This window comes from Dromiciops gliroides, chromosome 5 (assembly GCF_019393635.1).
Source record: "Dromiciops gliroides isolate mDroGli1 chromosome 5, mDroGli1.pri, whole genome shotgun sequence".
In the NCBI taxonomy this organism is placed as follows: Eukaryota; Metazoa; Chordata; class Mammalia; order Microbiotheria; family Microbiotheriidae; genus Dromiciops; species Dromiciops gliroides.
Window position 1 is genome coordinate 125,194,199 of NC_057865.1, and position 27,370 is coordinate 125,221,568.

General features: G+C 34.9%; 1 protein-coding gene across 13 annotated transcripts in view; it reads left to right on the forward strand.

Moving 5' to 3' along the window:
* The window catches only part of CADPS2 (calcium dependent secretion activator 2), a 746,428-nt gene that overhangs the window by 420,717 nt on the left and 298,341 nt on the right, over positions 1 to 27,370 (forward strand). For all 13 annotated transcript variants that reach the window (XM_043965472.1, XM_043965471.1, XM_043965468.1 and 10 more), the window contains exon 8: positions 2,579 to 2,718. In XM_043965472.1, the coding sequence (XP_043821407.1) occupies positions 2,579 to 2,718 (140 nt within the window). The remainder of the gene's footprint in view (positions 1 to 2,578; positions 2,719 to 27,370) is intronic.

Consider the following 27,370-nt stretch of genomic DNA (forward strand, 5'->3'; position numbering starts at 1 on the left):
GATGGTAGAATTCTGTTTCACAGCATTTGAGCAACAAGCAAGCTCTGCAGCTAGTTTCACCAACATGACTAGGTTGATCAGTCTTTCCTACCTTCAGTGTTGATACTGTAGTCCAAAATCAGCATAATCACCTTAGTAAATGCAGCTGGAACTAGTACAGACTTTGTAAGCCAAGTTCTTTTTCATTGAATGATTTTGGAAAACAAAATAGGAATCCGGGCCATGTTTAGGGTCTGAAGAGCTGTCATGTGGAAGGAGGAGACTTGCTCTGTTTGGACAAAGAGGGTAGAATCAGGAACAATGGGCAAAAGTTGCAAAGAAGCATGTTTAAGATGGATATCAGGAAAAACTTCCAATGGACAACTTGGAAGGTAGGGGTGTTTACCTCACTAAAGAACTTCATGCAGATTCTATGCGATCGCATGTTGGGTATTTTAGTAAGGAGGTTGGACTAGTTGGCCTATGAAATCCCTTCCAACTCTGAAATTCTGTGATTTTTATACAGCCCCCTTTGGCATTGCATAGTGACTTATCCATGATTACACAGTAGTAGTAACAATAACAATAATGAAAACTAGCCTTGGTATAGCTTTCTTGAGGTTTACACAGTACTTTGTTAAATAATAAAATGTTTTTATTTAAAGTTTTGAGTTCCAAATTCTATTTTTCCTTCCCTCCCTCCTCTCTGGGGCAGTAAACAATCAGATATAGGTTATACATGTGCAATTATGTAAAACATTATCATTTTAGTCATTTTGTATAAGAAAACATGAATAAAAGAAAAAAAAAGAAAAAGAAAGTGAAAAATAGCATGCTTTAGTTTGTATTCAATCGATATCAGTTTTTTCTTTGGAGGTGGATAACATGCTTCATTATTAGTCCTTTGGGATTGTCTTGGATCATTGTCATTCACAGTTCTTCATCGAACAGTGTTGTTGTCACTGTACACAACATTCTCCTGGTTTTTCATACAAGTTCTTTCCAGGCCTTTCTGAAATCATCCGGCTTGTCATTTCTTATAGCACAATACTATTTCATCAAAATTATATACTACAGATTGTTTAGCCATTCCCAAATTGATGGGCATTCCTTTGATTTCCAATTTTTAGCCACCACAGAAAGAGCTGCTATAAACATTAGCATATACAAAGTATTTTCTTATATAGGTTATTTCATATGATCCTTAAAACAACCCTGTGAAATAGGCCCTATTATGATCCCTATTTTACATATGAGGAAACTAAGGCTGATAGTTTAAATGACCCACCCAGGAACACACAACTAGGAAATATCTGAGCAAAATACCCACTAGGGCGTCTAACTGCAACTGAAGTCAACATTTGGAAGAGGAAGAATTTAAAATATGGGTCTTCCTGACTCCAGTCTTCCCCTCTCCCTCCCCATCTGCTGTACAACCCTACCTGCATCCATTTTATATTTTCATTAATACAAGAATATAGACTGTCAACGATTGTCATCAAGCAATTATTAAGTGTTTACTATGTGTTAGGCTCTGGGATAAGTGCTAAGGTAGAAAGACAAATACATAGTCTCTGCCCTGAAGAATCACACATTCTAATGGGGAAGACGAAATGCAAACAACTTTGTAAATAATCAGTATATTCAGAGTAGATGGAAGTTAATCTCTGAGGAAAGTGACTAGCAGACCAGAAAGAGCCTCTCACAGAAGGTGTGATTTAAGAACTGTGTCCTAGAAAACAAAAGGTAGATGTGAGGAAGGAGAGTATTCCAAATATTTAGACTCTTTCTAAAGGATTCCATCACTAAATCTGGACTATGTCTAAATGATATAACTGGTCAGAAAGTAGGAGTGGGGTAGGGGAATGGTAGGAAGGACCTGTTGTTTCTAATAAGTGAAATGAATCAATGAAACAGGCATTTTGGGTAAAATATTGACCAGTTATTTTTCCATCATGTTGCTATATTATGCTAAATTATGTAAAACTTTCCACAAATTGATTAAAAATGATTTATTGGAGCTATGACTACATAAACCTAGTTTTAAAAAATCTATTCAGAATCAGTCCTTCGTTGAGCCTATGATACAAGCAGAAAATCCATTTTAACCATGTCTTTTCCACCTCTAATTGATTTCCATCTATTTTATGATGAAAATATTAAAATGAGTGTGGTTCATGCTGCCTGAGATTAGTTTTCCTTTTACAGGGAAATATCTTTAGTTTCAAAGAAGACAATTTCTAAAATCCTATTCCCTACAGAGTTCAGTGTTGAAATCCGAGGCGTCCATTTCATGGCACAGGGGCATTTTCACCTGTTATTTCAGCTGAGCCCCATCGTGCTTTTAATTCACTATGATGTGACATAAGAGGAAAATATGTTATGTGATGATATGAAAGTGAGCATTTGTCAGAAAACAAATGAGTCTGCATCTGAATCCTCATCTTCTGTGAAAGAAGGAAATCAAATAGTACATTAGCCACATTTGGACCTTCTGGACTATTTTTTTAAACTGGAAAATATGTAAGAGAGATCTTGGTGCCATCAAGTAGGATTTCTGTTAAATACACTGAAAACTTTTCTGTCTTGTTCTTTACAGGTGATTTTGTATCCAACGTCCAACAGTTCAAAGACAGCTGAATTACACAGAATGGTGGTTCCCAAAAATAGCCAGGATTCTGATCTGAAAATCAAATTGGCTGTGAGAATGGATAAACCACCGCATATGAAGCACAGTGGGTGAGTGTTGGTAACATCCATATTTAATGAGGAAATTCATTTTGTATAGTTATTTATTTTTAATGTCGATTATGTTTGATAATAGAAATATATGGCAGAGCAAGTCTGATTACCAAGGTGTTCTCTCCTACACATGTTCTCTCCTACCATTCTTTTACTTAAAGGCAATAGCCAATTTCTTCTGTAGATAGGAGTGGGTTTTCCAAGAGCCTCAGCTCTTTTTTTCTCAGATATGAATCTGAGTAAAATATTTTTCTTGAAGATTCCTGGAATTTAATACTCTCCACACTCCAAAACCAAGTACATTGATAAAACAAATTATTCATGTTCCAGTGTATAACTATGAAAATAAGTTTATAGAAACACAAATCAATGAATAAAAGTTACATAATTGGCACTTTAAGTAATGCTCTATCAAGACAATAGCAGGACATGCTCTATCAGGACAGAGATAAAGAGGTGAAGTGTTCTCCAGATTTGTCTTCTTTATTTGTCTTATGCATAAATAAAATTTAATTTCAATGTCTCCAAAGATACTTTTTAATGGTTCTTTGAAAATTATCCCACAATGATTTAAGATGTTCATATCTTCCTAAATAGAATATGCTGAACATCATTTAATCTTTTCTTGTTTATTTAGTATCTCCAAAGAACAAACTATCAGGTAATTTAAATTTGTGTTCCAAACTTTTGCTGAATGTAGTACTACCCTTCCAGTCTCTGAAGTCTGTCGTCTTTACATTTTCCTCAACTCCTCACTCTCTCTTACCTTAAGTATATAATAAATTGCCAAATCTTAGCATTTCTACCCATAGACTATCTCTCAAACCATTTTTCCCACACATGCAGCTACCATATTATTTTAGGTTCTCTTGAACTCTTGCCTGGATTATTGGAATAGCTCCCTAAATGGTCTCCCCACCATACCCCAGGTCACCCTACACAGTGCTACTGAAGTCATTTTCCTTAAGTACAGAGCTGGGCATGTTACCATACTACTTATCCGACTTCAGTGGCTTCCTAACCGCCTCTCTTTAACTTTTAATACTTAATATGTATGACCAAATTCCAATATAGCTTTCCAATCTTATTGGCCCTTACTCCCCTTTCTGTCCTCTGTGGCCTTCTTTTTTGTTCCTTACACTTGACATGTCATCTCACAAGCTTGGAGTATACTCCCTCCTTGCCAGATCAGGTATAAGTTTCTGTGTGAAGTTTTGCTCAATCTTCTCTCCTTGTCCCCAGCAACTAATAATTTATCTCCCCAACTACCCTTCTTTTAACTATTTTATGTAAATTGGTATGTTTTCATTATTTATGGTATGTATATATTTATTTATGTATATATTTTATATATATATATATTTGTACATACACATCTGTTTATGTATCTTATTATCTCCCCCATTATAATATAAACTTGTGAGCAGTGATTGTTTCATTCTTTGTGCTTTCATCCTCAGTGCTTAGCACAGTACCTAACATATAGTAGTTGTTTAATAAATTATTTTTGATTTATGGTTCTAACTTAAAAAGCCATGAGCATTTTAGTAGACTGAAAGCTCAATATGAGTCAACAATATGATAAGGCAGCCTAAACAGCTAGTCTTAACCTTCATTAAGAAGAAAAACATAGTGTCCTGGACTAGGGAGATATAGTTACCACTGTACTTTGTCCTGTTCCAAACAGATCTAGAGTATTGAATTTAGTTTTCAGTCCACTTTTGGTGAAGTACATTGATAAGTTTGGGATCATTCAGAGAGGATGTCACCTGGAGATTGAAAATCTTTGAGTTCATGCCGTATGGAGGCTGAAGGAACCAAGAATGTTTACCGTAGAGAAGACTTTAGAGAAAACTGGAGAATGTTGATAGATGTCTTCAGCTCTTCTAGAGGCTGTCACATAGAAGAGATGTTAGGATTATTCTGTGTGGTCCTTGAGGACAGGACTACTATGAGTGGTGGGTGAAAGTTGCAAAGAGGTGAATCTATAATTGATTTAAGAGAAAACTTCCTGGCATTTTGTGCTATCCAAAAGTAGATGGAGTTGCCTCAAGAAGTGGTGGGTTCTTTCAGTATAGATCTACTATATGTCTTGGAGTCATCTTCATAGAGATGGTAATTAAGCTGATGAGAGCTATTGAAATCAAGAAAAGGATTGAGAGAAGAGCCCAGGATAGAGGTTTGTAGCTCATCTTTAGTTAGCATATCTGATATGTGTGATGATTCATAGCAAAGGAACTAAGAGAGAGCATTCAGGTAGGTAGAAGAAGAACTGAAATAACAATGTCACCAAAATTCAGAAAGAAGACGTTATCCAGGAGGGGAAGGTGGCCAACAGTATCAACAGATGCATAGAGGTCATGAAGGATGAAGACTGAGAAAAAGTCAACACACTAGGCAGTTAAGAAATGATTAATAACTTTGTAGATGGAAATCCTAGTTAAATGATGAGGTCTGAAGCCAGATTTCAAAAAGTTAAAAGTAAGAAAAGAGGAAGTGGAAAGAACCGTAGATACCTTTATCTATCAGCTATGAAAGTGAAGAATGATATAACATACAAACAAGTTGAGACTGCCAATCATTAGATAGAGAGTAGGTAGTAAGATTAGAATGCGGGCAATGCTAGAAGCTCTGAAACTGACCCTGCCCCCAAATCATAATGATTTCTGATCTAATAATACCTATGGCAGTATAAGTCCTTGGTTTTTTGTTTGTTTTTTTGTTTGTTTTTGTGGGGCAGTAAGGGTTAAATGCCTTGCCCAGGGTCACAGCTAGTAAGTGTCAAGTATCTGAATTCAGATTTGAATTCAGGTCCTCCTAAATCCAGAGCCGGTGCTTTATCCATTGTGCCACCTAGCTGCCCCTGAGTTTTATTTTATTTTATTTTTTGTGTGGTGTACGTGCCCTGGTAAAGGAGTTCTTACCAAATTTGTCTAGGCAGAATGTAATGGTAGAAAAAACAACGGTCATGGAGGCAGAAAATCCTGATCTGATGTTTGTTAACTCCACGACTGCAGCAAAAGTCCCTGAGCCTTGAATCCCTAATCACTAGAATTGGTAAAGTTGTTTTAAGTTTTGTATAAGCATGAGTTGTTGTGATCTATTATCTTGTGGTGGTGGCGATGATAATATTCAGGAGACCTTGCTCTACTACCAGATCATTAAGCAATAAGGTTCTATTTAAATATGCTGATGACCTAAAATTCTGTTTAGGTTGAGTGACTTGTGAAAATCTCATGGGTTATTCAGTGACAGTATGAACATAACCAAAGTTTCCTCCTGATTCTCAATTCAGATTTTTTTTTTCTTTTTTCATTACAGTCTTCTGTGTCTGAGTACTATACTCTGAATACTAGTGAAATAAATCCCTTGAGATTTGGCAATGTGTGTTAAGAATGATTTCTTTTGGGGCAGCTAGGTGGCGCAGTGGATAGAGCACCTGCCCTGGAGTCAGGAGGACCTGAGTTCAAATCCGGCCTCAGACACTTAACACTTACTAGCTGTGTGACCCTGGGCAAGTCACTTAACCCCAATTGCCTCACTTAAAAAAAAAAAGAATGATTTCTTTTATTATGTCCATTAACTAGATAATTATGAAGCAATATAAAGAGAGAACATTTTAAATTATATATTTAAGAATTGGTAGTAACTAAATTCATCCTCAAATTCCCGAAAAGAATTCTAGCTATCAGTCAAAAATAATGTCTGAAAATATCATTAAAGCTTAAAGAAGAGACTTAGAAAGATGAAAATATTTCATTGAAAATGTTCTTCCTAGATAGTTGAATCAGGATTAGCATAGTGGTCACTTTATCTAAATTAAAAATCATTTCTTCTAAAATCTAATGTAACAGAAATATTAGTGGTTTAGAAGTCATGGGACTTGAGATCACATATGAAATCTAATAATTTTACTCCTCTGTGGTTTTGTGGAAGTCACCTAACCTCTCTTAATCTCAGTTTCCTCATCTGTAAAATGAGCTAAATTGTCTCTAAAATTCTTTGAAATCCTGAATCTTATAATTATATAATAATACAAAGGCAATACAATAGATTTCACCATCATGACTAGGATATCAGATAAAGTTATTATAGGCTTTTCATGCTATTTTGAAAGAAGTACATCAGCTATAAGGTAGGAGAGAGGGAAAGTTCAGTGAAGAAGGGAGGGAAACAATAAGGATTTAATATTGTATAACTGAAGCTATTTAATATAAAAGTGTTTAAAATTGGGTTTTTCTGGGCTTAATTAAGTTTAGTAAAAGAATTAACAGCAACTAACTTTGTTCTTGTAAATCCTGTTATTACAAACTAAAGTGTAATAATGTAACAGGAATGGTAGATTAATAGCACTTTGCTTTTGGGCTGTACAAATTGTGTTCTATCAATAATTCATTCTGTAATAAATAATTAACTTATAACTATGAATAATTGAAAAGAGAGACAAACCTTGTAAGGAAAAAGATTATTTTTTATCTAAGACACAGGAAATCCTTCTTACAGAGTTTTTAAGTGGGTTAAACAGCAGAATACAAATTAAGAACATTAGTTCTAGGCCTTATTAAGGACTAGTCTTTGAAATGTTATGCAATGTTGGGCTGACTTTTTTTTCTTTCCCCTTCATAACCCCATTCCACAGTGATTTCCCTTCCTTGATTTTCTGTAGCTTTTGTGGTTTGTAATTCTCCTTTGACACTTAGCATATGTTACCTTGTATTATAACTCAGTAAATATTTGATCGCTGTTCAGACCTCGTTGTTTATATTTTTATGCATTTGTCCCTATGACAATAATAGCTGGCATTTATAAAGTACTTTGAAATTTATTAAGTACTCATCTACATTGTTTTGTGTGATTCCCACAACTGCTAATTCAGCATTTATAGATTTTATTATCCTCATGTACAAATGAGGGTCTACATAGCCTTACTCCAGTTAGACTGTAAGCTTCCTGATGGAAGGAGATACATACACACACACACACACACACACACACACACACACACACTCACACTATTTATTCTGCTATTTTTCTTAATAACAGGATATACTTAATACATTTTATCAACGAAGATAAACATAATATGCTTCTAAGATCTGTGAAGAGCAATTATAAATGAAAGCAGAGCACATTGAAATATCAAGGGCCACATATGAATGTTGAACACTGGTATTAATTTAGCCTAGTGGAGAAAGTGTCATTTCAATAACAAAAGACAAAGTTCAGTTGTCAGATGTTGCTTTCAACTTTTTTAACTCCTTTAAAGCAAAAAGTAAAATTAATTTGATGTAAAACATGTCAATCAACAAGCATCTGTTAGGAACTTACTATGTGCCAGACATTTTGCTGAGTACTGAGGATACCAAAGAAAGGCAAAAAGACCAACCAAATAAACAAACAAAAAAAGAACCACAATCAAAACAAAACAAAAAAACCGGACTTTTCCCCTCAAGGAATGTAAATTCTAATGGGAGAGACAACCTGTGAAAAACTATTGTATATATATAATATACAATATTCATATACTCTGTATAAGGTACAGAGCATGTGGAAGGTAACCTCAGAAGAGAAACCACTAACAGTTGGGGAGACTAGGAAAGGCCATCACTGAAGATGAAATTTGAAGTGAATCTTGAAAGAAACAAGGGAAACTGAGGTAACTGGGCAGAGCCTTGTTGTTTGGGAGGGAGAGGCAGGGATAGCCAGTGCAAAAATACATACAAAGAAGGGGACAAATAAGTTATTTTTTAAGAAAGTATCCTATAGGCAGTCAATACAAATATTTGTTGAAAGAATAATGTATTTGATATAAGAAAATTAAAATCTGTTTTAACATAATTAAGAAAATATAAATAGATGTTTCATATAAGTAAAATAAATGTAGTGATAAATATAGCCTATAAGAACTAATTGTCTATCTAACCCTTATATGAAAAAAATAATTTCACAGGTTTCACAATATATGCTATGATCCCCTATCAACTGTGGGAAGTGATTAAATGAACCTATTCCATAATATTTTATAGCTTTCTCTGGTGTATGCTTGTTTGCTTCTGTGTTTGAGACACAAAGTAGATTCCATTGAATGTGCTATCCTTTAGCATAGCCTAGTGGCTAAGTATTAGTATTGTCTCAGAGCTCCAAAGTACTATCAGAGCATTAGTTAAATGGCATTTACATCTTAAAGCAAAGAAAACTCAACCAAAATTTAAATTAAATTTTAAAAAACTCAAATAAAGATCCTTATTGATATATGCTTAAAAAGAAAGGAAAAGGAAAGAACAATTTGATGAGATATTTATAACAAGACGTTACATGTTTGTATGTGTATGTGTGTAGTCATATATATAAGTCAGAAATTCTTTGTCATAAACATACATGTAGATTGTTTTCTATTAAAAGCTGTACAAAGCAATTTTGGTGAGTATTAGTATGAAATCTTCTCCTGTATGTGTGACCGAGTTCCAAAAAACAAGAAAGAAATTTGGTAATAAGAAAAGGCATCACTCACTACAATCAGATGCATATATTTAACATTTTCCTTATAGTTATTTGTGAATCTATGATTTTTAAAAATCTCATTCCAAATTCAGCTATATGTAGAAAGCAAATGGGGAAATTTCAAAATGACCTTTTATTGCATTTCACAGTGAAAACAATATTGTTAAGTTATATGTAGGGGCAGCTAGGTGGCGCAGTGGATAGAGCACCGGCCCTGGAATCAGGAGTACCTGAGTTCAAATCTGGCCTCAGACACTTAACACTTACTAGCTGTGTGACCCTGGGCAAGTCACTTAACCCCAATTGCCTCACTAAAAAAAAAAAAAAGTTATATGTAGCTTTTTCCATTTTTTATAGTACCTGAATTAAGTGATTCTGAAAATTATAGCACCCCCCCCCACAACAGGTTCAATAATAGCCATTAATATCAATGAGTTTGTCAGTTATCCCTAATTTCTTTTCTAGCTGCCTTTGTCTCTGTTTGTAGCAATGATGGAAACTTTGCTCAAAAATATTCATTGATCACTTTCTTTGATTTATTAATACATTCTTTCATCGAAGTATTCGTTTAACACCAGTTCCCTGAATGTCTTTAAAATTTGTTTTGCCTCCAGCATAAGATTTTTTTTAATATTAATTAGTTTGGGTCAGAATACACTTCTATACTTTGACCTTCTGAAATAGTACATAGGATGTTAGGGCAGGCAAGTCCAAACCTGGTACTTTTACTGTTGTCAATGATTTGTGGTTATTGGTTAGTCATTTTTAGTTGTGTCTAACTCTTCATGACCTCTTTTGGATTTTCTTGGCAAAGATTCTGGAGTAGTTTGCCATTTCCTGCTCCAGCTCATTTTATAAATGAGGAAACTGGGGTTAAGAGACTTGCCCAGTGTTACAGAACTAATAAATAAGTGTTTAAGGCTGGATTTGAACTCAGCTCTCCCTGACTCCAGGCCCAGTGGTTTTTCCCTTGCACCACCTAGCTATCCCCTTGTCAGTATTAGATTACTAAAGGAAATTATGTCTCTTCTGCTCCATTTCAGATGTCTGTTGTGCTGGTTTCACCTATAAATACTCTGCGAATGGTCTGGCTTAACTAAACTTCACACCAAGTTCTTGCAAAATGTTCTCACCTGTCTTGCAAGGTTCTAATTGCTTTCAGAATTCCATCATAAAGAATCATGGTGCAATGAAAACAACATTGTCTCTAGAGGCAGATAACGTGGGTTCAAATCCAGCTTTTGGAACTTAGTACCTATATAACCTTGGGCAAGTCACTTAATGTCTATGGACTTCTGTTTCCTTGTAAAGGTTAGATTAGATAGCCTCTGAGGTCTCTGTAAGTTCTACCTAGATGATCTTGTTATCTTCCTTCATAATGCTTTGCCCAAGGAGTTGGTGTTCAAAGCCAGTGCCATGCCTCTTTATTGGGCAAAAAGATGGAAGATCAGTTCATAGAGCTGACTTCTGTCTCTTTGAGCCTCCTCATCTTGAACACTTGTTTGCATCATTTAAATGTTTCTGAAAAAGATGTGGACAGAGTCAGCACCTTTACTTTTGACCATTTCCCATTTTCATAGTCAACAGTTTGTTTAATCAGAAACTTTAATTGTGTTAAACAATGTCATTTTCACATTTTTATCCTTTCTCCTAGTTTGATATTTACTTTTATCTTTGCTCTAACCAACTAGTGTTCTGACAAGAAGTTGACTTTGAAATGATAGCAAGAAATATATTAGCTATGTGACCCTGGATAAGTCATTTAGCTTCTGTTCACCTTAGTCTTTCTCATCTGTAAAATGGGAGTAAGAATAGTACCTATCTTCCTAGGTTGTTGTGAGAATCAAAGAACTCAGCATAGTTCCTGGGACATAGTTGGAACTGTTTAAATATTAATAATGGTGGTAGTGGTGGTGATGATGATAGATCATGGCCAATGTCACTTTTTATGGTGTCAGTATTCACCATTACCCATCCTTCTTGACTCTCTTCTTGATGAAAGTATTCTTACTGCATAGCCCTCAGGTTTCTAAATAACCTAGAAGCTTTTGACCTCTCTTATTTCTTGATATAATATGAAGCACAATACTTGAAATTTAGCAGATGCATTATTAATACCTGCATATCAATTGATTGAATGCAGCATTTATCAAGGATGCAGGTATGGATGAGCTACTAGGCTGTCCATCCATATACTTTTTATATCCTGAGATGTGTGTGTGTGTGTGTGTGTGTGTTTAAACTTTCATTTTTCCATTGCCCTTGTTTGACAGGCATCTTGAATATTGTGGTATATTTGGTCAAGAAGACCAGAGTTCAAATGCTCCCTCAGATATTTACTAGCTGTGTGTGGCCAAGTCATTAAACTTCTCTCAGCCTCAGTTTCCTTATCTATAAAATAGGGATAATCTATTAACCTCCCATGGTTCTTGAGAGGATCAAATGATACTGTATATGTGTATAAGCACATATTATATTGTAAAACTTAAAGCACTATAAAAATGCTAGCTGTTATTATTATCAGTAGTAGTATAGCAGTACTAACTAGTACTACTACTAGTAGTAGTTAGTAGTAGTATTTTGCTAAAGAAACTTTGTAACATTCCAGGGTTGGATGAAATTAGTAAGTACATGCTTGCCTATAACTAGGAGCATTTACAGACCATCACTATCAATAGGAAATGTTATCTTTATTTTAAACTTAAACAAGACATTTTCCATGACACTGACAAACAACCCCAGGGAACATATTTATTCCTATTTGACACCTCACTAAATATCAATATTCACCAGATTGTTGAACAAAGTAAGCTCTCTAGTCACATCTGGCATGGAGTCTCATATAAATCTGAAGTACACATAAGAGACACCTTGTCTGAGGAGAACTTTCAAGGCTATGTTTTTCTCCGCCAAGTCAAATGCTATATTAAAGTCAATAAACAATAAACACAGAAGGATCTTTTAGGCTTTACACTTATAAAGGATGTGTGACCCTAAGGATATCATTCACGCTATTAAGCTGTGAAAACTACTCTATTCACGGCTTACTTTTCAGCAAGGGTGTCCTTATTGAGTACATGCATACATATATACACACACATACATACACTCTTCTAAATATTTGATAGAGACTAAAAATGCAAGCTTCTACATTAGTGATTGCTAATTTATCTTTAATTGCCTTTTTTTTCCAGAAAAAAGTATCATTCCTGATCTTTTCCATTCTTTTAGAATCTTCCTCTCTTTGAGAAGTCTTGAGAAATAGCACCTTCATTTGCAATTTGTTCTGCAATTATTTGATGAGGTTTAGACATTGCTTTTAATTTTACAAGGAGAAAACTGATGGTTTTAGAAATTAAGTGGTGACTCGTCCTCCAAAAGTAGGTATAAGATAGAACTGGAGTCTTTTGACTCCTTACAACTTTCCTTCCACCTGAACCCCTGACAAGTAAGCCTCAAGTACCTCAGTGCCCTGGAAGACCCGATTTTCTGCTTCTGAATCCCAGCATGCTTGTGACCACATGTCAGATAACTGTCCAAAACCTCCAATGAGAGGATTGCCTTTGCCTGGATTTCTGTTGCTTGCCTGCTACATATGGATTTCTTTCTACATTGCTTGTCTTGCTTTTGAGGCTTGAGTGTCCCTGATTGGGAGCTGGGTGATTAAGTGGGTGAAAACTCATCTCCACCCATTATTGTCAAGTTGGCCCCAGAAGATACTTCCCTTCCCTCTATCTATCTACAAGGATGATGTCGACTACTCAGTCTAGCCATCTGCTTTGTCAGTGCTCCCACCTCCCCATCAGGAACAGGGACCCTACAAATCACTTTACCTCTCCACTTTCTACCTCTCGCTATTGACCTGGGAAAAATCGAATTAATAATACTTTTGCTTGTGGAAAGGGTATGATGATCTACTGCCCTGTGATTGCCCAGACCAAAACTCACTTTCCTAATCCCATTACTCTATTTGTATTCTATGAGTACCTAAAGGACAAAGGCATGATGGTCTGAGTTTTTCCTTTTTATTCCTAGAGTATTGTATCTGGTCTACAGTAGATACTTAATAAATGCTTGTTGATTGATTGGTTAATAATGATGATCATACATCACAAAGGGGAGAAAAATTTATTAATATACTTTAGATTTCCACCCCTATCCCTCTAAAGTCTGAACTAGGACTTTCTCTTTATAGATTATCTACTTAACCAGAAACTTCAAGTAACTGGAACACCTTGACCATTTCAATTAAAAAATAATGTTTTGTAATAAATCTCTTAAGCTCTGAATCATGCAGTGATTTGGGTGTTATGGTACCTCTAGAACCATGGTCATTTAAATGCCTATTAGAAGTCAAAGCATTTCCTAATGTTATCTTCTAGCATTTATTTTTAGGACAGTGGTTCAATGTGCATGATTGATGTGGAGGAGAAAAACCAGAATCATTTTCTCACGATATTGCTACCCTTTCTCTTTCCACCATACTCTTCCTTATTTTAGATTTTTACTGTGAGAAGACAAAAAGGAAGGCACTGTGGTAATGAAGGTACTATAGGAGTTTTCCTGAGTTGTCTGAGCCTTTAAAAAAAAAAAGCAAATGGAATTAAAGCAACTCAAAGGAAATGAAACTCGGTGTAACAATACCCCTTCTCTTCCCATGCCCTTCATGCTTGTAATATTAAGTTGAAAGCTGGGCTGTTTATTGTCTTTTTTAATAATCATATTTTATCTAAATCTTTAATATATTTTCTTGACTTTCCTTTTTAAACCTTGACAATCTATAGAAATTAAGGAAATGTGAATAATCTCTAATATAGTGGATACAGTAGTACTAATAGTTTGTATTTATGTAGTTCTTTAAATATTGCAAACTATTTTACATATATTAATCATTTTGGTATTTTCTTATGAGGATTTCAGTAAATTATACAATAACATAATGGAAAGAATGGAACTTAGAGTTAGAGGATATGGGTTTGATACCTGGTTCTGAAACCTTTTTTTACTTTGTGACCTTAGGAGAGTAATTTAACCTATCTGGGCCTTAATTCCTCAGCCATAAAATAAAGAAACTAGACTAAATGACCTTTAAATTGTCTTAATGTAAATGGTTATTAAATATAATGGTAAAATAAGTAATTTAATAACTATAATATTAATTATCCTAAGTTTGTCATTTTAGCTACTTAATTTTCCTTTATGTGGAAAACAGTGCTAAAAAACAAACAAACAAACAAGCAAGCAGAAAAGGAAGACTTTATACCTGTTCTGGTCATTCCTTACTTCTTCAAAAAGCAGGGGCAGCTAGGTGGCAGAGCACCGGCTCTGGAGTCAGGAGTACCTGAGTTCAAATCCGGCCTCAGACACTTAACACTTACTAGTTGTGTGACCTTGGGCAAGTCACTTAACCCCAATTGCCTCACTAAAAAAAAGAAAAAGAAAGAAAAAGAAAAAGCAATGCATTACTTATTTTTTCAATTATTTGAGTGAGCCATTAAGCCAAGGGCTGTGGGGGCGGGGTGGGGGGAGTAGATTGTTTTTTCCTTACTGCTATATTTTTCTCTTTTTACTTTCATGGGGGAACAAATAAAAGCTATCATCTGTGTTTGAACAGCTTACTTGCTTTTATTTACAAAATAATCATAGTTTTTAAAGAGATGACTTAGAGATTAGCCTTTAGCAAATGAAAAAAAAATACCATTTCCATTTATTTCTGTGCTTTTCATCCTAGCTCTATTATCATTTGTAGTTGCTTCCAAAACACAAAATGTTTTACAAATAATTAATTTTTCTCCATTTAATATACTTGCTAATTGTAGCTCATTTATCTTACTCAAATAAGAAGTTGTAGGTTTTGTTATATCTAAATAATGCCTGATCAATACTTTATGTTCAAATTATTGTTGGTTCAGCACTTAAAACATAGTTGATCAAAATAATTTTCATATGTTGAACAACTTAACTTTTTATCAAATGAGATAATATTTGTAGAGTGCTTATTAGCACAGTGTCTGGAACATCATAGTTGCTTAGTAAATAGCTTATTCCCTTTCCTTTAATATGATCTTACATGTTGTTTGCATTCTTTATCCTTTTATATTTATTTATTACATTTTTTTCATTGTAAAAACAGTAAGTACCTTGAGGATAAGGATCCATGAGGAGAAGTCGGTTGTTAATTTAGCAAATGAAAAACAAAAATACAACTATCTTTCCCAAAGTCCCAGAAAAAAAATAAAAGTTTGCTGTTATAAATTTGTATTCATTTTTTTCTCTCTCTCAAGTTTATGATTAGTCAACTGGATAACATGTAGAAAAAAGTAGAGGGTGACCAGTGGACAAACCCTTTATGGCATTGGCATTCACCACATGGAAAGAAATCTAGAAAAAGGACCCCAATGAAGTGAATTGACCTCAGTGTAGGGTTAATTGGAAAGATGTGGACAACTTTTACACAGGATGAAAAGGTATAAATTACTTTGTAATGTATATATCCTTCCAGAAAATAATATTGAAGTAGGGTAAGCAAAAGGAAAAGATGTCATAGTCAGCCCTATGAATTGTAGAAGATCACAAAGACAAGGCACAGAGTTATGATCAGGATGGGGCAAGGTCTAGAAATGAGGGTAGGCCAAACAAAGAAGAATAGTTAGAGCCATAGTTAAGCATCTGGAGCCAGATGAGTAGTGTAGAGATAAAACATACTCAGGTACCATATGACATTAATCAGGAAGTAGGAAGACAGAACCTAAAGACTAGACAAAAAAAGTAGATCAAAGGACAAAGAAAGCAGCCAAGAATTCAGATTAGAATGCCGAGCTACAGTTGGTAAAGAACTACAGTTTAGAAATTGGGAATAGGGGCGGCTAGGTGGCGCAGTGGATAAAGCACGGGCCCTGGATTCAGGAGTACCTGAGTTCAAATCCGGCCTCAGACACTTAACGCTTACTAGCTGTGTGACCCTGGGCAAGTCATTTAACCCCAATTGCCTCACTTAAAAAAAAAAAAAAGAAATTGGGAATAAAAAATGGGCTCAAAAAGGAAAAAGACATTGATGCCAGGTCTACCTCCTACTCTAACTAGGAATTTTCATGTCTTCTTCCTGTTGGAAGAAGAAAACAATTAGACATGATCAATCAGTCAAAAACAGAAGCTTCAAATACTTGGTATATACAAAAAAAGAACGATGGTAGGATAAATTCCAAAGGATTGGAGAGTAAAAAGGATAGGCAAAAAGGGAGAAAAGAAGGGATAGTACAAATACAAAACAACTAGTTGAAGGAATTCTGAAGTAGTTTTAGCTTCTAGCCTACCTAGTAATCTGTTTAATTGATTCATTATTTCTATACATGGTAATACACAATGTGTACTTTTAATCCTTTCTATATCATAGCTGGAGTCTGCAGGCTCAATATATTGGTTGCAGGATATGGTCTTTTGCCTCAAGGTTACAGTTCCATATATAGATAGTATTTGAATTGCCTGAAAGCCATTACACATTAATTGCTATTTGGGTGGAGAGTGAAATGAATTTGTTTCAGTAGACTGGATGGGTGTCCAGTTAGCAAAAGAAACATCATCACAATTTAATACTATTTGACATCAGTGATGATGGTCTGAGCAAGAGAGATGAAAGGTTCCACTCATGTTAAAATTGCTAATCATCTCCACATTATTTATCTCTTGAAGGATAATATGTTGCTATTCAAATCAGAGAGAGAAAGTCAAGTATATGCAAATAATGAAAAAGCACATATTTTATGTCAGTGTCAGAAAAATAAAATGCATTCTTTTTAGGGATTATTTTGATATAAAATGGCCCTTTGTCCTATATTTCCCTCTTCTATTTCCACACTGATGACGATGATGGCAGAGTGCCTGAAAAAGGTGGGGGGGAAAGAGTGCCAAGAATCATGTCTTAAACTTCTTTTTTTAAAGATACTTACTTATTAGTGAAGTGAGAAAAACCATGGTAGTGTGAGTGGATAAAGAACCATCCTTGGAATCAAGAAGAGTTGAGTTCAAGTTTTGACTCTGATATATACCAGCTATATGACCTTGGCTATATCATTTAACATAACCTCTCAGAATCCCCAGGAAATTCTCTAAGACTATAACTTGCATAGCTTGATAGAGGAAGTTACCTTTGTGGGAGTTCTCTATACCAATGAAATCAAAAAAGCCCAAACCAAACAAAAGGAAAACAAAAATATACATCATCTAGTCATCTAGATGGCACAGTCCAACAGTCAAGAAAGTTAATATATTCAAGAAATAAACAACACCAATATTGACATTATAATTATTGATGAAACCAGAAGACAAAAAGATGTTACAGATAAATGAAAGGATAGATTACGGGTCTTCCCGATAAAGACAAATAGAACAATTATCAGAGGTGGTAGAGAAGAGAAACACAAAAATAACATTTGATGGGATATTTGGTTATCTTACCTTGCTGAGCTCATGGAGAACATAAAAGAATCAATCAAAACACATTTATTGAGTGCTTAGTGAATTCAAGAACTTTGCTAAACCCTGAGAACATAAAGAAAAGGAAAAAACATTGCCTGAACTCAAGGACTTCACATTCTCATGGAGTCACGAAGAGTTTGGCACGACTTAAATGACTGAACAACAACAAAAGCATAAGACTAAAAAGATAGGAAGGACTCAGATTATTAAGGGCTTGAAAAACTAAACAAAGAATTTCATGATTGATCTTTGGAGTAATGGGGCCACTGCAGTTTATTGAGAAGAGACTGACATGGTCACACCTGGGCTTTTAGTAGATGTCCTTGGCAGCTGAATGGAGGAGTAGAGAGAATCATTCAAAGCAGAGAGACCAACCAGAAGTGATAAGAGCCTATATAATGTAGTGGTTGTGTACGTGGAGAGAATGGGAGATATATAAAATATGTCGTGAAGTAGAAACAGCAAGATTTGGCAATTTATTGGATATGTGGGGTGAGTGAAAATGAAGAGTCAATAATGACCCCAAGATTGTCTGCCTGGGTGACTTAAAAGATGGTGGTACTTCCCAAAAATAATTGAGAAGTAAGGAAGAAGAGAGAAAAGATAGTAATCTCTATTCAAGATGCCTTCAAGAAATCCAGTTCACAGTTCCCAAAAAGCAGTTCATGATACATAACTATAGACTGAGATTGAATATAGGGATCTGCAAGGGCATCTAGGTGGCACTGTAGATAAAGCAGTGGCCCTGGTCTTCACTTGAGTTAAAATCTCACCTCAGACACTTACTAGCTGTGTGACCCTGGGCAAGTCACTTAACCCCCAATTGCCTTAAAACATGCAGGGCCATCTCCAGGTGCCATGATATGTATCTTGCCGCTGAACCTAGATGACTCTGGAGGAGAGGGTGAGGTTGGTGACTTGCACAGCCCTCCCTCACTTAAATCCAATTCACTGCAAATCATGACATCACCAGATGTCATGATCCTCTTTGAGAACAAAAGGCAAACACCAGTGGATCTGGGAACCATCTATATAGAAACAATCACTAAGTGAGATAAAATGGAGAGAAAAAAGTTGAAAGCCTAGACAGAGTCTTATAAGATACCCACAGTCAATGAGCATGACATAGTTAAAGAAATAGCAGGGAAGATTGATAAGAAGTCATTACACAGATAGGAGGAGAACCTGGAGAGAGTATCACCACAAAAACTTAGAGAGAAGGAATGCCCAAGAGGAAAAAGTGTCAGATGCTGCAGAGTTCAAGACAATGAGGACTGACAAAAGGCCATTAGATTTGGCAAATAATTTGGCAAAATACGCACTCAGGCACAGATAGTGAAGATAATTGCCACTTATGTGACATTTGTTGCAAAGGATGGACAGGCCAAGAAATTCTATGATAATCTCTACTAGATCCTTCAAACTCAATCTGCACTGATATTCAATAATATCAATAGAAAAGAATGGTTCCAATTTTTATCTTTTCCTACAGAAGTTTAACCAATGGAAAGTTGCCATGGTGAGGAAGTCAAAAGAGCCTAAATATCATTTTGGGCAACAAATACCCTTCCTCTTATTCCCGAGCAGAGATATGGCAGTCAAGGACAACAGCAACTTAGAATACACATTCATTTGTAAAATATTTCTAGACCTAGATAATAAAAATATATGTGCAACATAACTTCATAAAATATCAAAGAACAGCAAACACCTGTAGAAATCTTGATGTGAGGCTCAACTAGAAGAGAGCATCCTTTAACAGAGGAGTATATGCTCAGAAGATCCTATTCATTTCCCATGAATCTGAGGACCTCAAAGTTTAGGTCTGATGAACAATTCCATGACCTAAAAACTTGTTTTAGGCAATGTTTATGAGGATAGGATGATTGTGCCATTCCTGACCAGTAGTTTGCTTTTTAAAAAAATATGCAAGTTGAATTTAGCTACCTAGGTGCCAACCTGGATTCACAGAGGCAGTTTCCTCACTTGGGAGTGTCCTATACCATTGAAATCACAGCTTTAGCCTCTATTCCTATCTTTTGTCTCATCTGGGAAATTCACATGGTCATTTTAATTCAGTCTGCAGTAAAAGAGCACTGGGGAATCCTCATTGCAACTTACACACCTAACCTGTGGTGAAGTGATTTGCCAATATCACACAGTCAATATGTGCCAGAGACAGGACTTGAACTTAGCTCTTTCTGTGTCAAATCATAACCATCCAAAATATTTCCATATTATGCTTTAACATCTGTGAATTCAAAATGCAGCAGGAAACTGGTTGTAATCTTCAAAACATTTATAAATGAAATGGAAAGGTTAACAGGAACTTAAAGGAGAAAATTCCAACAGTATTTGTAGAAGTAAGTACCATGTTTGGACTCAATCTCAGGGTTATGGTATGTGGTATATGAAGAAATAGAGAGCAGCTTCAGTAGAATAGTAGGGATATGCTATATGAAAAAGTGGAAATGGCACTTTCACATATAAAATTGGAAAGGACAGCTGGATTAGATCATGTAAAAGCAGAGAAAATAAATTTATGTTTGAAAAGAAAATTCAGTTGCAAAAGCACTAAAGAATTGGTTTTCCAGATATCAGATAGAGGAAAGGATACTGACTTACTGGAGGGAAAAGATTGTATCATTATCAAAAACAGTCAAGAGTACCTTAGTAACTACTTACACTTATGCCTTCTTTCTCAGCCCTATAATATTTTCATAAGAATTATCTAATCGTCATATTGAGGATGCCGTTAAAGAAATATGAGAAGGCTTTCACAAACAGCATTCTGTGACACACCGTATCTTTATAAATGAAAAATTGATTAAAGACTAAAGAGAATATAGGATTCCCTACAGCAATCTGACAGGAAGACATGGCAAAAAATTGCATGAGGATGAGAGAGTAGGGATGGACCGTGATCTGCAATACTGGAGGGAATATCTAAACAATAGATTACACTGATGTACCAAAGCAATCTTTATTTACTAGGTAACAAAATGTTTCTGAAGAAAAAAAGCAGATAAGACATTCCTTCTCCCCAACTCCAAGCATTTCACTGGTTGTTTCCCATGATTAGAATGTTGACCCTCCTCATCCCAGCCTTCTGTGTTCCTTGGCTTCCTTCACTACCTTCTACAGGAGGCCTTTCCCAGCTCTCCTTAATTCTACTTGACCTTATGTCCTTATCTATAAAATAGAGATAATCATGTTTCCGTGTTACCTGTGTCACAGGAAGGATGTGAAAAAAGTAACTTCAAACTGCCAACTACTATTTAAATGTAAGCTGTTGATAACTCTCCTTTTTTTTTTTCATTCCATTGGCACCACCAGGAACTTTCTTTAAGGTGCAGATCGACATTTTGTCTACCATTCATAGACTTGGGAAGTTGCCTGAGGGTGGTGAGAGGTTTAGTGGCTTGCTCAGATTCACAAAGCCAGTATGTTGAGAAGCAGGACTTGAATCCAAGTCCTCATCTCTCCATTATACCACTATGCCTCTCATTATTAATTAATAGGGCATAAAATATTAATATAATTTGATTGTATATGGCTTTATGTCCAGATTTCTAACAACCTGGTTTAAATTGTATATATCTGTGTCATAGAATATATTTTACATGTAACTTGTATATCATAACAATATCAAATGGACAAACACTATCTTGATAAACAAATGATATTTAATATATAGTATATTATTATATTACAATTTCTTCCATATTTTCTATAATTATTATGTATTCTACATATTTAATGTCTTGCATGTTAAATTGATACCATGGTAAAATAAATTATTAGTTATGTTTTAATTAAAATTATTCTTATAATAGACATTTCTTCAAAATAAATTTGCTGTATTAAGTAACATTAACAAACACCAGAAAATTATACATTGTGACCAATGACACATAAATTATTATTCATTATTGATAGGATAATAAACGCAAATATCCTAGAAAAAGGTATTATTTATCCTTATATTATATCCATGATCTTGATTTTAATACATCCTATAGTAATTGTTAGGGAGGAGACATAGGGAATCTCAAGATCCTAATAATACGTGTTATTTGAATTGCTGAAAGAAGCAAGAGAACCTTAATTGACAGGAAAAGCATTACTAATTAAGGTGTCATTCTGCATTAATTCTAAGGTAATTAGCTTGCATATTTGTAAAAGCTGAGATATAAATTTAGATCTAAATTCAGTAACTCAAGCAAAACAGATTTTCTTAAAATGTTCTGTGACTAATGATCTGTGGTTAATATTCATTGATTTTAAGGCTCTTTTCTCTTATTTATGGTACATTTCCTTAATATGATACAATTTTATTTTTCTTTTAGGTTCTTGAACTTGAAATATGAATACAGGATTATTTAAATTTTGTGATTTTTAAAAAATAGTCATCTGTATTTAGTTAAGTTTCTAAATTACATTTATACCAAGTGTTGATATTTTATCAAGACTGGTGCTCTAGGGTTCATCATACTCTGGGAAAACTTATTTTCTCTTACTTCCAAATATAGCTAGAGAAAAACATGACAGTCATATTCAGTCTCCATTGTAGATTTCTTATACATGCCAGTTATATTCATCATGGCAGTGGGATTATTTTTATTCTATAATTCATCTAGAATATTGCTTATATACTGAGCAAAAAAGTATTTAATGAAATAGAATAAGCATTTACTAAGTGCTTATTGTGTACTAGGCACTGTGCTAAATTCTTTATAAGTACTATCTCATTTAATTTGACTTAATAACTAGAACAATAAGCTGAGACAAAGAAAACACAGGAATTTAATATTAGATATGATACTGCATATAGTTGTCAAATAGCCTCAGTTGAAGATTCTTGAAAGTTCAAAGCCTATTGCAAAAAAACCCCTAAAAAGTGAGTAAATAAAAATAAAATAAACAAATGAAGTTATGGTTGTTGGTATTTACGCTTATATTTTGAGTTTTCTCTTAACAGAGGCACAAGTGTTGTTACCTCAACCACGTATCCAAAAAAATAGCTATATAGACAGGTCTATACTAATCTCCATATATTCTATTAGCAAAAGCTGGGCAATATTGGAAAATTATTCTAGGAGGAGGATATGATGGTGATGAAAAACATTTTTGAGGTTCCTAAGTACTTCATATGCATTATTTGATCTTCACAACATTTATATAAGGTAGACAAAGCATGGATTTCGTGATCTCCCCATATTACAGGTCGAGTAACTCAGGGCACTAAGGAAAATGGATGTACAGAGGGATTTTGACTTGCCCAAGTTCACATGGCTGAATCTGGGACTACAGTTTAAGTCTTCTGCTCTCCTGCCTTCTCTCTCCCTTTTGCAGAATCAACAGCTTGTTTGAAAAGGTAGAGCTAGAGCTGTTGACACTGAACAGTATTCCTCTCTTTATTATCCATTATTCTAAATTAATATCGGTTTTCACTTTTGCTCTTACCCTTTGTTAACTTGATTTCAGATGAACAGCTAATACTAAATGACACCAAAATCAGTAGTAAGTTGTTTCCTGTCCATTAAAAATTTTATTTTATTTGTGTGTGTGTGTACATATATATATATATATATATATATATATATATATATATATATATATATATATATATATGATTTCAGCGGATAGCTAGGTGGAGCAAATGAATGGAGCATTGGACTTGGTGTCAGAAGAAAACTCATTTTCCTAAATTCAAATCTGGCCTCAGACACTTACTAACTCTGACTCTGGACAAGTCACTAAACCCTGTTTGCTTCAGTTTTGTCATCCGGAAAATGAGGTGGAGAGGGAATGGCCAAGCACTCCAATATATGCCAAGGAAAACTCCAAATGAGATCATGAAGAATTGGACATGACAAATGACTGGACAACAACAAAAATGACTTGGGTGTTTGTCATATCCTGTTCTTTCTGTTTCTTTTCCTAGAGAAAGTGTTCATGACATAAGGAGCATATGATGTTTCTGATTGTACAACTCTCATTTCTTATCCCTGAACCATATTTAACAACATCTTTTCTGTCCTTTCTTCTCCCTAATGTCACATTGACATCACTGAGTATCAAGATATATGTTAATTTTATTTGGAAGTTCTTGCCAAGGTCTTTGTAGAATGTGTTTACTTGTCCGTCATGTGAAACAGATGTTGTATAAAATGCATTTAGTTTCACAGTGGTCTTTTTAATTTATGCTCATTATAAGTATTTCTCTCTCTGACACATACTGACTGTGTAAACTTTGAGCTACCTCTCACTATTCTAGACAACTAAGACTATGAGTGTCAGAATAGGTACAGAACCCCATTAACAGGGGAAGTTCTTCACCAGGTACTTCCCACACCAATGAAATCACAAATACAATAACTATTTCCTATGAATATTCTTTTTATTATTGTTTTTCATTTTGTGAGACTGTATCCTCTTTTCTTACTCAAGCTAGAAATGCAGGAGCTACGTGATGGACCTGATCCCAGTAATCAGCACAGGAGCTTTGACCAGCTCTGTTTCCAAATTGGGTTGGTTTGCATGTCTTAGGTGATGTGATGGCCCCTTGCTCCCTGGAGATGCATAATTTCAATTCTAGACTTACTAAGGATACCCAATTGGTTTTAACCCCTTGCAGCTTAGAACTCCATGAGCTCTGCCAGCCTTAGCCTCCATGGAAGCATAAATTATGGGTGTAGACCACCCTAAGGAGGAGGATTGCAGGATAGGATCACCAAATACCCTATGTAATGATATTACATTTTTGAACACAGAACCAAAAACAAAAAACAAACTCCAGATCCTTTATTTGTCTCTCTCAGAAGATAATTAGCATATTCTTTGAGGCTTTAGAGTCATCTCCATGCCAAGTAGACACATCCAAATGGATCTTTTTTGGAACGTATAGTAATGTGGTAATCATAAATAATTAAGGGTTTCTATACTACTACCTTTACCATTAAAGCTGTGGATGTATGTGTGTGTATGTGTATATATACATGTGTGTACACATGTACATGTATATGCATATATAGGCTTTCTGAAATGCTATAAATTATCTCCTCTATTCACTTCAGTCAAGTGATTTGGACAACATCCCCTTATTGGAAATTGGGAGATTATGCTGTAATTGTAAGCAAATGAGCATGACATTGTGGGAATAGTTCTGGACTTGGAGTCAAAAGACATGAGTTTATGTTTGAGCTCTCTCACTAGCTGTGCTATTATGAGCAAATCACTCCCCCTCTCTGAACCTATCTCCTCTGTAAAATGAGGAGAATGGATTTGGTGTTCTCTGAATTTGCTTACAGCTCTGAGTTTCTCTGTGAAGAATATGTATAATTATCAGTGTACTCATAACTGGTAAGAAGCTCCATCAGGATGACAGCTGATAGCTCTGGTGCATCCTAACTTTACAAGTTCATGGTCTCCTTTCAGTTGCTACATAAGGGAGATTGAATTTGGGTTGTTCTGGGCCCAGGATGGGACTTCTTTATATTCATCTGTTGATGTTGATGGTCACACCAGGAAAATCTTGTAATAACTTCGTCTCATCTTTACCAAAGGTACCAAATAGCTGGGGCAGCTAGGTGGTGCAGTGGATAAAGCACCAGCCCTGGATTCAGGAGTACCTGAGTTCAAATCCGTCCTCAGACACTTAACACTTACTAGCTGTGTGACCCTGGGCAAGTCACTTAACCCCAATTGCCTTACCGGAAAAAAAAAAAACAAAGGTACCAAATAGGGTTCAGCTCGAAATGTTGCATGCAAAGAACTAAGTCTTTTGAGCAATTTGCGTAGGAAGCCAAAACTGAAGACCTAATTTATTTTTTTCAAAAACAAACTAATTCCTGGAAGTCTGGATCCTACACGATACAGTCTGAGTTTGGGAAAGCTTGCATCATCTTGGCACAAAACTGACCTTGCTCATCCTTTCATAATTTTGAAGAATTTTCCTTAGACATGGCACTCACATAAACATGACTTGGATAGTACCATTTTGAAGTGGCACCTTTGTATTAACAACATGAAATGTAACTCATTGTAAACTCTTTCATGCAGGGTGGATACTAGAGCTCTCTTTGTCGATTTTAGGTACTATCTTGGGAGGCACTGCTAAAATAGACAAGTACATTTTAAAACTTTAGGTATATTATGATAGAACTAATTTGTCGGAGATGTCAGCTTTATAAAATCAAAAAGTTTGGGTTGTTTAAATGTTGGATCAGTAAACATTCTTGAAATTATATAAAAATGCTTGAAAGTTTATTGTGTGAATTGAGAAAAACAAAACGAAAAGCATTCTTCTGAAACCCTGAGTTTCACTAAAATGGAAATCAGAGCAGTAGCTCTTCACATTCCTAAATTAGTGGGAAATTGTGTAATACAAAGGCCAGTGATGTGAGCATTGCCTAATGAAGATAATGAAGTAGCTGAATGTGCCTCACACAGCACTTGAGCACGTTGCTGTGTCATGCCAATATGAATGCTTTATATTCACTTATCAGTTGAAGTTCTTGTGTCCTGAGAAATGGAAATCTTGGACTTTCCTTGGTACACCCGATTATTTGTAATTGAACACCTGATTTCTATCATGTAACAAATTAACATCTGTGCTGGATCTGTCTTTCATGCATATGGATACACTGATTAGAATTCTGCAGATAAGCCGATACTTGAAAACAAAAAGACAACATTGTGAAACACTTCCAGCCATAATTTTTGATTACATATTGAGAATCGTTTAATTATCTTATTCCATTTAATTAGCCCCACTATTCAGGTCAATTGCTTTTTTTATTAACATGACATGTTAGCGGTTTGTTAATTGGCATGAAATAGCACGTGACTATTCCAAGTATTTCATAGAAGAAATGTATGTGTTTAAGGAACAGAAGTCACAAAGGCACATTTCTTCCCATACCTACTTACAATATATTGACAGGTATTATTGCCTATATAACATAGAGCCTAAGTTTGTGCCTACTAAACATTGTCATTTGTACTTGTTGATTTGAATGGGTATACAAATTTGAGGCATAGATGCCTTACAAAACAAGAATTCTTGGTAATGAAAAAGAATATAACACTTTAAATGGATGAGAAAGAGAGATGGAAGCAGTTAATGAGTAAAAAAAAATGGGAAGAAAAACAGAACCTGAAAACAAATAACAGATATAATCTAAGTCCTCTTGACTCACAAATCTGTCTTTCAACTACCTCTAGCTTTAATTGATTTTCAAAAAAATATCGTGCATTGTATTTATCAGCAATTGCTGTGATTTTGAGACATTGATCAGGGGGGTCCAGTTGTAAAGAAAAAATTGCAAATGGGCTCATTTTATTATTAAATTCTACTTAATTTAAGAATTATTATTTCCAAGACTAGTGCCCTGGAGAGCATTTTAATAGGATTTGACAATGCCTAGAAAATGAAATTTCTTACCCACACATATACATATACATCTCTAAATCAATATGTATGTATTTCTGATGTCACTTACAACATAACCTAAATATAAGAAACTTCAAGCCAGATCCCATATCATGAAAGACTACTATATTCAATTATTGAAATTGCACTTATAGTAATCTGAGTGGTTATAGTTTTCCACTGCTAATTTTTATGTATTTTAGTTAATTTGCCTAATAGTTGTACATGGATAAATGG